Below are 14,929 nucleotides of genomic sequence, written 5' to 3'. Positions count from 1 at the left end.
GCAAATTCTATGTAATACAGCAGAAAAAACCCTTTTGCCACCATTACAAGCTACTCCCATTAGAGGAATAGTTTAGGAAGTCCGAAGGTTACTTTGGATATTAATATAGACCTGGTATGAAAGTTATTAGGCAGGAAGCAATTTAGAGATAGGTGCTGAAACCACCAAGAGTTAAAAATGTAAGCTACAACAGCTGACTAAACCCCAAGTTTCTAAGAAAATTACTGCGCACTCATTTGGAGGGACCAAAGTATATTTATTCATTTTTTTTTAAATCCATCATCAGCAACAACAATGCAATGATTATAACTTCAAGATTTCTACTACATTTATGGAAGATATTTGCTAAAGCTGATGACACTTTTCCCAATCCAGACTGGCATCTTGAAGTTTTCATAATATTATACAATATATCCAGTGAATAGATTAGAAGTTGTGCGATAAAGTGACTTTACTTCTGAGCTGGGATAAGACCATCAATGGCCTGGCCCTTTTCAAGGCGTTTCTCCATTTCAACTAGCAGCTTCACACCATCGACCACCATTTGAACCAATTCAACTTCAGAGAAGCCCAGACGGTCAGCATTGGAAATATCAAAAATGCCACCAACTGCAGCAGTGTCAACACCACCTAGCAATGATAAAACATAAACATCAGCTGCATTAGTAAAACTGCAGAAGCCTCTCAGCTCAAATACAAAAGTTACTTCTATGCTGGAAGTTATCAGATTTATAAAGAAATGCTAAAAAATGTACAGTTTTCCCTTTCAAGAAAATCTGAAAGTCATTGAATTATAGATTTAAACAAGCATTCCAAGACAGATAGAATATCTAATAAAAGTGGGAATTAGTTCCAAGCAGCAATAAATGTTTTAAATCATGCTAAGTTCCTTTTAAGGTAGTGATTGCCAGCAGCACATTTTATTGCTTAGTTATTTTATTTTTAAATGTTCAAAGCTATCTGGTGAATCATATTTACAAAACTCAGGCATGCCATGCAAATATAGAATGCAGAAAGGAAAATAGAAAACTATTGTGAACTTTTACTTCAGTGCTTCAAAATTTCCTAATGTAGCCTGAAGTGCAACATGCTTTAAACTTGTGGTAGCGTTTAAATTGTAGAAATAAAAATAGCAACTCAAATTTATAATAAGCTACTGGGAAGAATGCCAAATCTAAAGTGATAATCTAAACTGAACTGGTTTAGTCAAAAGAATCCAAATTCAGTCTAGTAGATTTCAAAGGATGACACAAGCAACCCGAAATACAGCTGGTGCCCAGACACTGACGCAGAAAGCAAGGATGCTTGCAGGCCATTTACAAGCACCTCCTCGAATAGTGGTTTGAAGTCACAGAAATTGGCTTGGTTCAGAACTCCTGTCCACCACCACTCTGACATACACGTCAGCTGCCATTTTCTGTTATGCTACATATTTGTTCCTTCTGTTGATCAGCACTTGTAAGAGCATTTTATGTTTTTAGCAGTTCAATGGTTTGCCTTGGTTTTTCCTGACAGTCTTGGAAGCTAGGCACGTGTCTAAGACACCAGCACAATACTGGGAAGGAAGTAATCTGATCCACATTTTATAGGAGACATTTTGAAAGGCGCTGGTGCTATTATGGTATCTTGCTAGATGGGAACACAGAGGTTATGGATAGGGCTTTACCACTAGGTGGCCGATCCTGGGACCCACACACCTATCTAATAAGGCTCCATACCCAAGGTGGAGCTTCCTCAAAATTACCATCTATTGGTGATGATCCAAACCTTAGAACATTAGTGAATGTTATACCCAGCTCAGCCACAAACCTGTAACATTCAGATTTTGGGCTGAGGAGCTACATTTGTGACCATCCAGATCAAAGTCCAAAATTAAGAGTCACTTGGACAAGTGTGGGTTAATAAAAAGAAAGCCAGCACGGAATTGTTAAAAGGCAAATCGTGTTTAACTAACCTGATTGAGTTTTTTGATGAGATAACAGAGAGGGTTGATGAGGGCAATGCAGTTGATGTGTATACAGACTTCCAAAAGGCATTTGATAAAGTGCTACATAACAGGCTTGTCAGCAAATTGAAGCCCATGGAATAAAAGGGGCAGTGGCAACATGGATATGAAATTGGCTAAGTGATAGGAAACAGAGTAGTGGTGAACGGTTGTTTTTCAGACTGGAGGAAGGTATACAGTGGTGTTCCCCAGGGGTCAATACTAGGACCACTGTTTTTTTTGATACATATTAATGACTTGGACTTGGGTGTACAGGACACAATTTCAAAATTTGCAGATGACAAAACTTGGAAGTGTAGTAAACACTGAGGAGGACAGTCATAGGCTTCAAGAGGACAGACAGGCTGGTGGAATGGACAGACATATGGCAGATGAAATTTAATGCAGAAATGTGCAAAGTGATCAATTTGGCAGGAAGAACGAAGAGAGGCAATATAAATTAAATGGTACAATTCTAAAGGGGGTGCAGGAACAGAGACCTGGGGGTAATTGTGCACAAATCTTTGAAGGTGGTAGGACAGGTTGAGAAAGTGGTTTAAAAAGCACATGGGATCCTTGGCTTTATAAATAGAAACTTTATAAATAGAAGCAGAGAGTACAAAAGCAAGGCAGTTATGTTGAACCTTTATAAAACACTGGTTCGGCCACAACTGTAGTTTTGTGTCCAATTTTGGGGACTGCACTTTAGGATGTAGAAAAGATTTACTAGAATGGTTCCAGGGATGAGGGACTTCAGTTACGTGAATATACTGGAGAAGCTGGGGTTGTTCTCCTTAGAGCAGAGAAGGTTAAGAGGAGATTTGATAGTGTTCAAAATCATGAAGGGTTTACATAAAGTAAATAAAGTGAAACTGTTACCATTGGCGGAAGGGTCAAGAACCAGAGGACAAGGATTTAAGGTGACTGGCAAAAGAACCAAAGGTGACGTGAGGAAAAGCTTTACGCAGCAAGTAGTTATGATCTGGAATGCCTTGCCTGAAAGGGTGGTGGAAGCAGATTCAATTGTGGCTTTCAAAAAGTAATTGGATAAATATTGGAAGGGAAAAAGATTTGCAGGGCTATGGGGAAAGAGCAAGGGAATGGGACTAACTGGATTGCTCTTAAAAAAAAAAAAGCAGGCACTGGCTCAATGGGCCAAATGGCCGCCTCCTGTGCCATTATGATTCCATTTACCAGAGTGCCCACTCTGTGGACATATATATTTTGCACTGGAATGTGTTGAAAAACAAATTCTCAGAAAATTGTAGAATCTTAGAGTCATTTTCACTGCTGTACCAAGCCAGCAAATAAATGTCACAGAATCAGTTGTGAACAAACTCATAATTTGAAATCAAATTCATAAATATTTAGATATGCATGGATGATCAAGGGTAGCCATGATTTATTAGATTTATCAAACACAATTTGCCTTTAAGATTTTTTTTTTGAATGAAGTGAATTGGATAGAAACAGGAATGTACTAGATGTAGTGTATATGGATGGCATTTTAAGGAGTCTCACAGGAAACTTTTTGTTTCAAGAGCAACATGGATATAAAGTTTGTTTATAGATAAAGAGAAGAACCAAAGATTACGGTTAATGGGTGTTGCTCAGAATGGAGCAAGGTTGGAAGTGCCAGGATTAGCTCCATTTTTGTTCTCAATATATATGTGTGGATTTGGGCAGAGGGAGCAAGATAACTACTGAAATTTGCTGACAATAATATTGGGGGGATGGCAAACAGTGAGGCAGCCTGTAAAATGTTTCAAGATGACAGGCAGATTAGCAGAATGGACAGACAGGTGGTGGATGCAATTTAATGTGGAGCAGTGTGAGGTAATACATTATGGGATGAAAAACAAAGAATGCAAGTATACACTCAACGGAAAGATACTAAATGATGTGAATGATCAGATAGGCCTTGGGCTCAAATGCATTATTCCTTGTGCAAGTGCAGGTACATTAAAAAAAAAATCACTAGAGGCCAATAGCATTTTGGATTTCATAAATAGAGAACAAGAGCAAAGAGGTAGTGATAAATTTGTATAAGGCAATAGCTAGCCCATAGTTACAGTACTGTATGCAGTTTTTGGTTCCCCCATTATATAAAGGGCATTAAAGCCATCCAGCATAGATTTACCAGGGCGAGAAACTATAGTTGTGAGGAGAGATGTATGAAACTGGGATTATATCCACTGGAACAGAGAAAAGACTAAGAAGATTTAATAGAGCTTTTTAAAATTGTGAAGGATTTTGATATGATGAATAGGGAAAAACTATTTTTGCTGGTGAAGAGTCAGTGACAGGAATTTTCAATTTAAAATTGTCAAAGAGAAAAAGGGAAGTTGTGAGAAGCTGTTTGTACAGAGTCATTGAAAAAATGGAATGCTTTGTCACAGGGAATAGTTATGGCAGAGACAATTATATCTCAAGAGGAAATTGAATAAATATTTGAAGCAGAAGAAACAAGGCTATGGGGAGAGAGGGGGCAGCAGGATTAATTTTAGATTACTCTAGCAAAGAGCTGGAATAGACAATGGGCTGAATGGCCTGCTCCTGTGCTGTAAGCTTCTATGGTTTGATAGGAGCTTCAAAAGGGATCAATGGATTCAGATCACAATGCATATTTCCTCATTTTAGGTTTACTAGGGCAAGCCAAAAAATCTTAATTAAGTCAAAAATGGTTATTAAAAAAGGTAGGTGGACTAAAGGCAATTCATAAGAGGCACTTTTGAGAATTGAGCAGCCACTAAAATTGAGTTTACACCAGAATCAGAATTTAAAAAAAAGAGAAATTGGAACTCGTGCACTTTTTTTTTTTGAGAGAAAAATTACTGCTGTTGGGGAAGAATTTCAGGTTGGGGGTCTCTTGCGCCAATCTCCCCCAAAAATGCGTCAGCTGCCAATTGCCTACCTGAAACAGGAGTTAGGCAGCTTCAATATGCAAATTGGGGATCTTAGAGTCAGTTTCCTCAACAACTGGGCAGAGCTTGCGCTGCACATACTCCACCCAGTTGATCCAGGTCTTCAGCAGCCTAACTAGTGCTCCTTAAAAAGGACTGCTTAAGGCTGCCGACAAAAGTTAAATTAACTTTTTACAGTTTAGTCTCTGGAGCAGGAGTGCTCCTCCTGGCTCCACAAAAAATACTTCAGGTCACTTCCAGCCCAGGCCCCACTTCATCTCCTTTCCCTGACTCCTCTCCCCCTCCCTCCGGTGCAGGCCTGATTGAGTGGCGTTGAAAACTAGCGCAAATTTCTTGGCCAAAGTCTATTGCAAGAGGAAGCTTCTACAATTGTGATTGGTTGCAAGTGTCAATTACTCAAAGCATAATTCAATTGTTTCATTTTTAATTCAATTCAGACAGCAATCCAAGACTTTATTGCTACAATGTAGTGCATTATGCGCAGGGTTTTGCAACAATATACTTTTCTTTCTAGATATGATCCAACCTACCTGTACCACGCTTCTGCAGCCGCAGTCGTTTCAGAACGTCACCAAATTTATCATTTTTGCTGAGATTGGGAAGTTTCACATGGACACCAGCACGGAGACCTGTTCCCAGGTTAGATGGGCATGTCAGGACATAACCAAGATGCTCATTCCACATAAATGCACGACCATTGTTTTTGAAGACATTTTCAATCTATAATTTAAAAAAAAAAGTTGTTCAAAAGAAAATACAAGTTATCTTTAGACTTTTATTTACTCTCAATAGTGCTCATTTGTACCTTTGTTAGTCCAGTACAAAAACGAGTGAAGACTTCCTTCATGTTTCCACCTTTCTGCATGGAGATGACTCGAAGATGATCTTCTTCATTTACCCAAACTAGAAAAGTCTTATTGTCATTGTGCCTAGAAAACAGGTTTAATTTGGAACACTCAAATCAGTATCTTGTACAAGTCAGCTGTTTAATTTGTTGCTAAAAGTCACTGCCATCAGTGTATGTTCTCAGCTAAATAGTTTGAGCTTTTAACAAGAGACTCAATTAGTATTGATTTATTGTCATGTTTTGATCAAGAGATGAGTAAACCAAAAAATAATCATTTTACCATTGTCTTCACACTCAGTATTTCCCCCCCCCCATGGATGGTAAAGTTTTTAAAGCTACAGTTTCTCAGAACAGGCATTGGTACGGAAAGCTCAAGTGGGTCTCAGCTTGCCAAAACAGGCAGGGGCAGAGAAAGGAAACAAGACACCTCAGTTCAGTTTGAAAAGGACTTAAGCTCCCCTTTGTTGTCCACCCAATCCACCAATTAAAAGAAGTATCACGTGCATTAACACTTGTTGACAAGAAATTAGACACTTTCCTTAGGGTTCAAGACTTGACAACCCTCCCTCAAGCAAGGAAATAAGTTAAACCACACATGTACACTATGGAAAGGAAACAGATTGCATGTGTGGACTCAATGTTTTCTACATAAACAAAGCTAATGCAAAGCAGAAAAATTGCCCTAGTGCATGTACATAAGAGCTAATTGAAAATAGACAGTTAGAAATATTAGTTTTTATGAAATCCCAAAAGCGAACCCTTCCACGCTACTTTTGTTGGCAGCTGAACTATTTCTCAGCATTCCCCCCCCCCACACACACACACACACACACAAAGACAGTGCCATTACCAACCTTGTATGAAGAACTTCAAAATACACAATTATTCACCAGCTTCAGCAGAGAATAGAAACCCTATTAGCTGGCTGTTGACACACCAAAAGTCCTCAAGGCTAATTTCCCCCCAGAAATAGCTGAAGTCAGACAATTTCTGTTTTTACTAACCGCACCAAAGTACATGACCACAACATGCTAGAACAAAAGTAATCTGAATTGAATCAAATTGAAATAGTTGCAAATAAATTTGTCTTGTCTTGATCTCTCCCTCCCCCTCCAAGTACTGACCAGATGCCTCTGCCATCAGGCCAGTCACGTGCCATCCCTGAGGCCAACAGCAGTGGAGACACAGGCTTGTCAAACAAGAAGTGGTCATCAATAAGCTGCTGCTGCTCCTGGTCAGTCATGTTCTTCAGGGCATAGTATTTTCCAGTAAATTCACCATCCAGACTTCCCAAGGCTAGTGAAATTGAATAAGAAAAAAGAAATGTAGTCTCTGGGGTGAAAAACATTTCTAGAGATCATCCTTCTTGAACTGTCTGCAGCCTTTGACAAGGTTGACCACACCATCCTCCTCCAATGCCTCTCCTCCGTCCTCCAGCTGGATGGAACTACACTCACCAAGTTCCATTCTTATCTATCCAGTCATAGCCAGAGAATCACTGCAATGGCTTCTCTTCCCACTCAGTTACCTAGGGAATCCTCCAGGATCTATCCTTGGCCCCCTTCCATTTCTCATCTACATGCTGCTCCTCAGCAACATCATCCGAAAACACAACGTCAGGTTCCACATGTAAGCTGACGACACCCAGCTCTACCTCACCACCACCTCTTGATTCCTCCACTGTCTGATTTGGCACACTGCTAGTCAGATATCCAGTAATGATGAGCTAAAATTTCCTCCAAATAAATATTGGGAAGACTGAAGCCATTGTCTTTGGTCCCCACCACAAACTCCACTCCCTAGTCACCAACTCCACTCCTCTCCCTGGCCACTGTCGGAGGCTGAACCAGACCGTTCGCAACCTTGGCGTCCTATTTGACCCCGAGATGAGCTTCCGACCACATATCCACTCCATCACTAAGACCGCCTACTTCCACCTCCCTAACATAGTCGGTCTCCGCCCCTGCCTCAGCTCATCTGCTGCTGAAACCCTCATCCATGCTTTTATTACCTCTAGACTTGACTATTCCAATACCCTCCTGGCTGGCCTCCCATCTTCCACCCTCAATAAACTTCAGCTCATCCAAAAATTTGCTGCCCGTATCCTAATTTGCATCAAGTCCCGTTCACCCATCACCCCTGTGCTCACTGAACTACACTGGCTCTCAGTCCGGCAATGCCTCAATTTTAAAATTCTCATCCTTGTTTTCAAATCCCTCCATGGCCTCACCCCTCCCTATCTCAACCTCCTCCAGCCCTACTACTATTCTCCAAATCTTGCCACATCCCCGATTTTAATCACTCCACCTGTGGCAGCCGTGCCTTCAGCGGCCTAGGCCCAAAGCTCTGGAATTGCCTCCCTAAACCTCTCCGCCTCTCTCCCCTCCTTAAGACGCTCCTTAAAGCCTACCTCTTTGACCAAGCTTTGGTCACCTGTCCTAATAGCTCCTTATGCAGCTCAGTGTCAAGTTTTGTTTGAAAACACTGCTGTGAAGCACCTTGGGATGTATTACTATGATAAAGGCGCTATATAAATGCAAGTTGTTGTATAGAGTAATGTTATGACTAATCACCTCTAGATTTAACAAGACTGGAAATCACTAAACCTGTCAAATGGAAATATTTGCAGCTGTGGAAAGAAAAAATAAGCCTCACTATGAGATCAGGATGCAGCTGTGAGTAATGCACACTTTGAAAGCTTATGTTTAGGCAAAACTAGATGAATCTTCAGAGAGACTATGAGGATTGCTTTGTGTCAAATCAGATTGGTCTCATTTTAAATCACAAGAGACTACGTTCCTAAAAATCTGGAGGGTGGGCGCATCCCAGTGTAAATGCTGAGATGCACCAGTCCAGTACTTCTGTTGACCCCACCAAAGTTTGCAGGGTCAGGGGGAGGTCCCTTCATTATCACAGAAATGATAAGTGTCTGCATCTAGACTGCATGCCTACTGAAAAAGCTAGCAAGTCCACCAGTGGCCAGCTGGTGGTGGGGCACAGTCCTCTCTCCCAGAAACTGCCTCTTCTGGGTAAAAGTGTAGCATATTTTTCCCCCAGTTCAATTTTTTGTTCTACAGTCTTAGGTAGAGGCAAAAAAAAGGTTTCCATAAGCTTGTGTTTCGCATATAAGATCATTTGATCAGGAATGCAAGTTGTTTAAAGCATAGCAGAAAATTGCTAAAATATTCTTCACTTTAGTTTTGGAGATTATATATGAGGCATTATAATCTACTGAAATCTGCTGTTTGCACTCTAGAAGTAAAATTAAATAATTCATAGTTTATACTTTGAAATATATGGTCCCTCAGAGTATTATTTGTCAGTTAGTCAGAAAGTATTACTTAGTGAGTTTCTCAACAGCATGAGGGACTTATTGTTTGCCCCATTCATGCTACATTACCAGATATGTTGAACTTCAGTTTACTGAATGCAAGACATTTCTTATGTTTTTGGCTCTTTTGCTGGATATGTTATCTGGTGAGAACCCAAATCTTAACAGGGTTAGCAAACAATGCAAGAGGCATATGTCTATAGCTCAAATTTCTTTCTTTACAAAAATGTATATATATTTTGAGATGTTTTCTTCCTTTTTCTGTTTTAAAAAGAATAAAGCACATAGCTATAACATACATATACTTTGGTTCTGGATACAACAAAATTGGAACTAACAGCCGATGTGTTTCAAACACTGCAGAGTTTAACAAGAGGTCACAAGCTCACTGAGTGTACAGACATTCATTTCCATAAATGGTTCAAGTATGTGGGTTACACTTTTCACAGATAAATGAATTTAACGTTTACGGTTAACTGAAACATTAGTTTAGCCAGAAGCTGCTCTTAACTTGTGGAATTTGTTTAAGGAAGTACACAGGAAACAATGATTCCAGTTCCCATTTCAGGTAAGACCACGGTGTTGTTTAATGTTCTGACTTGATTCAGCTAGCAGGAATTTATTTAGCCCTTGGTCAGAAAGATTCATTATTTTTGTGGGGGAGCAAGATGAAGAAAAATAGCCATCAACCAGCTTATGAAAGGGAAATCTCCCCCATCCTTCTACCAAGGCAGGTAGATGGAGTTAAGTTCCAAAACGGTCATGATCTAATTGAATGGCGGAATAGGCTCGAGGGGCTAAATGGCCTACTCCTTTTCCTATGTGGGAAAGGTTAATGCTTTTTTTTTAAAAAAGAGAATTTTATAGCACAGAAACAGACCATTTGGCCCAACAGGTCTATACTGGTATTTATGCTCCACATGAGCTCCCTCCCACCTTACTTCATCTCACCTATATCCTTCCATTTCCTTTCCCCCCTCATCATATCTAGCCTCCCCTTAAATGCATCAGGCCAGAATATGATCACCTTATATGGGTCCTGAAGAGTTAGGATTTCAGAGTGCCATATCATAGTCCGGCAAAACATTTGACATGATTTTCAGCTGCAATGCTGCACAGCCAGTAAATTGAAATGCTGCGTTACCATAATAGGACAGATATTCTGTCTAGAGGTTCTTCAGGGCAGAGAAATGAAGAACAATTAAGGGATACTGAGGTAGGGGAGTGAACATTAGATAACAATACCAATTAAAGGAATTGGTTTGATTATAGAACTGCACCGAGTCATAAATCATCTGAACTTAGTTTTTCAGATTTAATTTCTGTTTGAATATAACTTATTGGAAATTGTACCTGTTCTCAAAAGTCTTTGCAATGAACCAACCACTGATTGTACGTTTTTAAAAACATACAATGCATTAAAAAAATACAATACTAGTTTCTTGCACTGAAAGATTCCATGTTTGAAGATATAGCCCAACTAAATATTATACTTTCAATAGCAGCCTGTACTGAAATACAATTGTTAACCTGAATAGTTTTCCATGTTCCCCAAACTATAGTGATATTTGTATAACCCTCAATATGGTTTCCAAATAAATAAGTTCAAGTGAAAAGTGTAATAATAATAATAAATAACTTTCTTATGAGAGCACAAAGTTTAAGCTTTGGCAAAAGAAACTGGTCTGTCATGTTTGTGGCCCATGCAGCGAACATTAAAGGAAATGTTCTTACTTTTACCTATAGAGGCTTCAAGCTTATATGATTCATTTAAGAATGAAGTGATTCAGTAACATAACATGCCCATTTGACTTTACCTTCCTCTGAAAGTTTCTCAATAGCACGACGCTCCCCCCGACTGCAGTGAGGAGGAAGGCAAAGGCCACATATACTGCGCCCAGTGCGGACTCGGCTACTCAGCACATAGTTGGAATCTAGGTCATCGCCACCCTAAAAAAAAATATATACATTCAGGTTTGTTACTTCACTTAGTGACTTTGCCATTTGTTATCATAACAGGTTTATGTGAATGTGTAGATGTTCTGCTTAAATCAAGATGAATGTCATCAGTTGGCATCCAATTGTCTGGAATATTTTAAATTATGACAAGAGAAAGTTTTCCCACTTGGCTTGATCTTTTGCCCAAACTCCAATTTATAACCTTATTTGGCAACAGAATACAAGCTACTGATGTGAATTGTGTAGAGATTTGAAAAGCAATACATTTCACATCCAGCATTAAAGTTGGCAAATAACCAATGCAAACAAGGTCTTAAGTATCACTGAATGGCAGAATGCAAACTCACATCGGCACACAGCAAGTTCCTGTTTCCAGCTCTGCCAATGGGCAAGGACGCCAATAAATGCTCCCCCATGGCAGGAAAAGAATAAATGCAGCCCAAGTCACTTCAGGTATTCAGATGCACTTTCAAGTGGTTGGTACAATACTGACAGAGAGACAGCTTGAAGTAAGTCCTCTACCTACCCTTTCAGTTGAGTAAGCAGCTGAAAGTGGGGAAATAAATTCACTAATGTGAGCCAAGTTTTAATTTCTATGCAGAAATTTGGGGAGGGGCAGAGAAAGAGTTTTCTTTTAAAGTAGCTCTGCATAAGACCAAACCTTTCTAATTTGATTATACTCTATAGTGCATTGATGAAGGGCGTGTCTTATCTTACACAAAGGACACTTTTTTCTTTGCATTTTCATTGTAGCTTCATAAGGTTCCATTTATTAAACTACAAAGGTATATGCAAATAATATGTGAAACGTCAAATTTTAACAGTCTCACCAAAAGTCTTCATAAGTTATGAAAATGCGTCCCTGTGAATGGAAACTCAAAATATCAATCAAATCTTTAAAGGCTATTCAAAAACTCTGCTTATCCCATTTTACAACGCAGAACAATATTAAATAATTTAACAAGCACCCTGGTAGGATTCGGCGCAGTACAGGAAGTACCACCAATCGCGAGTTACACTAGGTGTTTCAGTACCTCTCACTAAATGAACATAGTCGCGGTTTCACATGTAGTTTACTCTTCAAAAGCAGGTTATATTCTATTACATTTTATATTGAGACAGGAACTGATCCCCATTCTCTGACCTTGAGATTCTCATAGTTAAGATCAGTTTTGTGCTTGTCAGTAGGTTTGTAGCCACCATGACGGTCCCGAATTATTGGATCAAAAAGGTCCTTGAAAACCTCATAGCACTCTTCATCACCAGCAACACAACCTACGGTCATAATAAATGGGTGACCTGTATAGAAAAGGAGAAATATCTCAATGCATTTGGCGTTTCCTTAACCTGACACATACAGATTTCCAGCCGATTAAAGGTTAACGATTAAATCCGCTAAACACTGTAAAGGAGTATTTATTTTTAATATAAGGCAAGGGATCACAAAATATCACTCAGTTGCTTTGCTTCACGGGTTCATTGGGAATATTTAACTTTTAACATAATTTTTTTTGAGGAAAAAACTTTTGAAACATTAGCATTACTGTAATGCCACTGACCATTAAATCTTCTAAAACATTCACTTACTAAAGTGAAAGATACAGTCAAAGTTAATTTTGGTATAAAAACATATTAAACTATCATACGGTTAAATCAAAAGGAACTCGTTTTACGTCCCGATATACATAAATGTATGGCAGTCACAAATCATAAGGTCACTAAAACATTTATCACACTGCATTTTAACTAGATCAGTAAATTGTGTGACCGAGTGGAGACACTTTACACTATTCCGGTCAATTTAAGCGTTTTACCGGGATTATCAATCCCAGTCTGAATTATATCATCCAAGGTGAAGCCACTGGGGGTTGATTTGTCTCTAAGTTTCTTGTAGAGATCCAGAGTGAGCACTTTAGCCATGTGGTTGTTGTGTTTGCTCAGATCGGGGAACTCTTCTTCTGCCGACAGCCTCTTTATCTTTAGCGCGGTCATGTCGAAGTGCAGGGATCTCAACTACATTGGATGAAATCAAACATAAATGAGATGAATCTCCACAGACACCATCTGCTCTCCCCTATACAGAAGGTCGCTGGCCATGCAGGTGTAATCCATTCTAACATGTTTATTGAAAGGTTTGAACGCCAGGAGGTTAATATCTACGATTTACAAAAGAATTTCCGAAGTGTATCCGTTTTAAGTTAATGGTCCCACTTATCATAATTGGTTGTGGACAGGCAGGGCTGTCGCACATCTGATAACTAAGTACCGGGTTTAGTTTAAATTTTCCAATTGACTTCTCATTAAGGCTGGGGGCCTTTGGGAAGCAGCACTTCTGTACCGAGGAAAGCAGATGGTTCATCAAAGTCCGATTTTACCTGGGTTGTCAATCCCAGTCTGAATGGCATCGTCAAGGGTAAATCCGCTGGAGGTCTGCTTATCTCTCAGCTTGTTATACACATCCAGGGTCAGGACTTTAGCCATGTGGTTGTTGTGTTGGCTCAAATCCGGAAATTCTTCTTTAGCAGAATATTTCATCTTCAGAAGGTTGTGACTGTTGCTGAATGGCATGGTAACTGCAACACAAACAAGAGTTTTAAAAATCGGATTTAATAAGAAAAGGTGCGGGCTCTCCGTGGTAAGACTTTGAGTGAATAGTTTGGTCCAGGTTGTGGAGAAAGCACCGTATATTTTATATTAAGACTGTAAATGTGATTTCAAAACATGCCATTCAGCAAGAACCTGGGGAACTGCTTAGTTATTCAAAATTTACAAAATGCTTGAAGCGAAAGGTCTAAATAAACTTCTGGGCGATGTTAAAACCTCTTGCATCTTTCAAACATTATAATCCCCATACATTTCTAGGTAACGTTCACTGAAATACCCAAGTGACTAAAGACAATTTAAGGATGACATTAAAAAATGACTCTTGACATTGAGGCTTTTTAGCCCTTTCCGACATTCTAGAAGGAAACATTATCGATTAATGATAATCCTTTGATAGTTTCCTATTTCTTCCGTGTTGTTGAACGCTGAAGACCTCTTTGGATTCTTAAAACAGCTTTACGATTATGCAAATTCCTCGTCCTTCGTGACCCTTTCGCGTTGTGTCCTATGCAACATTTATGAAAGGCAATCCAAGTACGGCAGATGCGGGTTAAGGTCCAAATTTCATAGATTAGAGCTACTACAAGGTTCTTTCTCAATGGATTAGCACAAATACCATTCTCGATCGTTCCAATACGAAGAGTTGTAGAGTTTTGTTTAACTGCACAAAATTACATTTGAATGTTACTTTAAAGATTAAAAGGATTCTATTGGCGGAACCAGGGAATTGGCATTAAGATGATGGTTTATGGATTTTCCTATCTTTCCAACAAACATTCCTTTAACATTGCATTAGAATGCATAAGTCGCTTTACCAATCATTCAATACTCCGGAGAATTCTCTCGCATAGCTACGATGCATTCAAATGGATTATTCTTCTAGGTCGGGAATTATGAGCATTTCTGCATTAAACTAATCATACCACCGTAGCTAAACCTTATTAAAATCTTGATTTTGAAACTAAACAAAATCTTATTTTATATAAAAAACATAACATTTATTTAATTTGCATTAATATTTTGCTAGACTTTTCACCTAAAATTAATTTAAATGCCTTTGAAACATAAATATACCTTTCCTCCTAAATAAATAAAGCAATATTTGCAATATTTTTAACACTCAATTTTTCTTTTTCAGAATAATCTTACCTGAATTAACAGGGAATTTTTTTTAAAAAATCTAATTTTTAGCCTGCGCTCCCACCTCAGTCTGATCTCCGCGCGACCCTGATTGGTGTCCGAACGTTCCGCTCGTTCCCATTGGATTATATAGCGCGCTA

At 39.1% G+C, this 14,929-nt stretch overlaps 1 protein-coding gene across 2 annotated transcripts; it reads right to left on the bottom strand.

Moving 5' to 3' along the window:
* Positions 1-235: 235 nt before the first annotated feature.
* ckba (creatine kinase, brain a) lies at positions 236-14,905 on the bottom strand. Of its 2 annotated transcripts, none has more exons than XM_067991743.1 (8): positions 14,799-14,905; positions 12,860-13,058; positions 12,190-12,344; positions 10,904-11,036; positions 6,880-7,051; positions 5,714-5,837; positions 5,439-5,628; positions 236-630 (listed from the first exon to the last, which is right to left on the bottom strand). In XM_067991743.1, exons 2-8 carry the CDS (start codon positions 13,035-13,037, stop codon positions 452-454), a joined length of 1,131 nt encoding a protein of 376 aa, XP_067847844.1. In that variant the 5' UTR covers positions 13,038-13,058; positions 14,799-14,905; the 3' UTR covers positions 236-451. The 2 variants fall into 2 exon arrangements, with proteins under 2 accessions (XP_067847844.1, XP_067847843.1); XM_067991742.1 differs by lacking the exon at positions 12,860-13,058 and adding an exon at positions 13,421-13,618 and having other exon boundaries at positions 14,799-14,901.
* Between the last annotated feature and the right edge of the window lie 24 nt (positions 14,906-14,929).

The sequence above is a fragment of the Heptranchias perlo genome, chromosome 10, assembly GCF_035084215.1.
Source record: "Heptranchias perlo isolate sHepPer1 chromosome 10, sHepPer1.hap1, whole genome shotgun sequence".
NCBI classification, from domain to species: domain Eukaryota; kingdom Metazoa; phylum Chordata; class Chondrichthyes; order Hexanchiformes; family Hexanchidae; genus Heptranchias; species Heptranchias perlo.
Note: the sequence above shows the minus strand (reverse complement) of the source record. Positions and strands in the feature narration are given on the sequence as shown.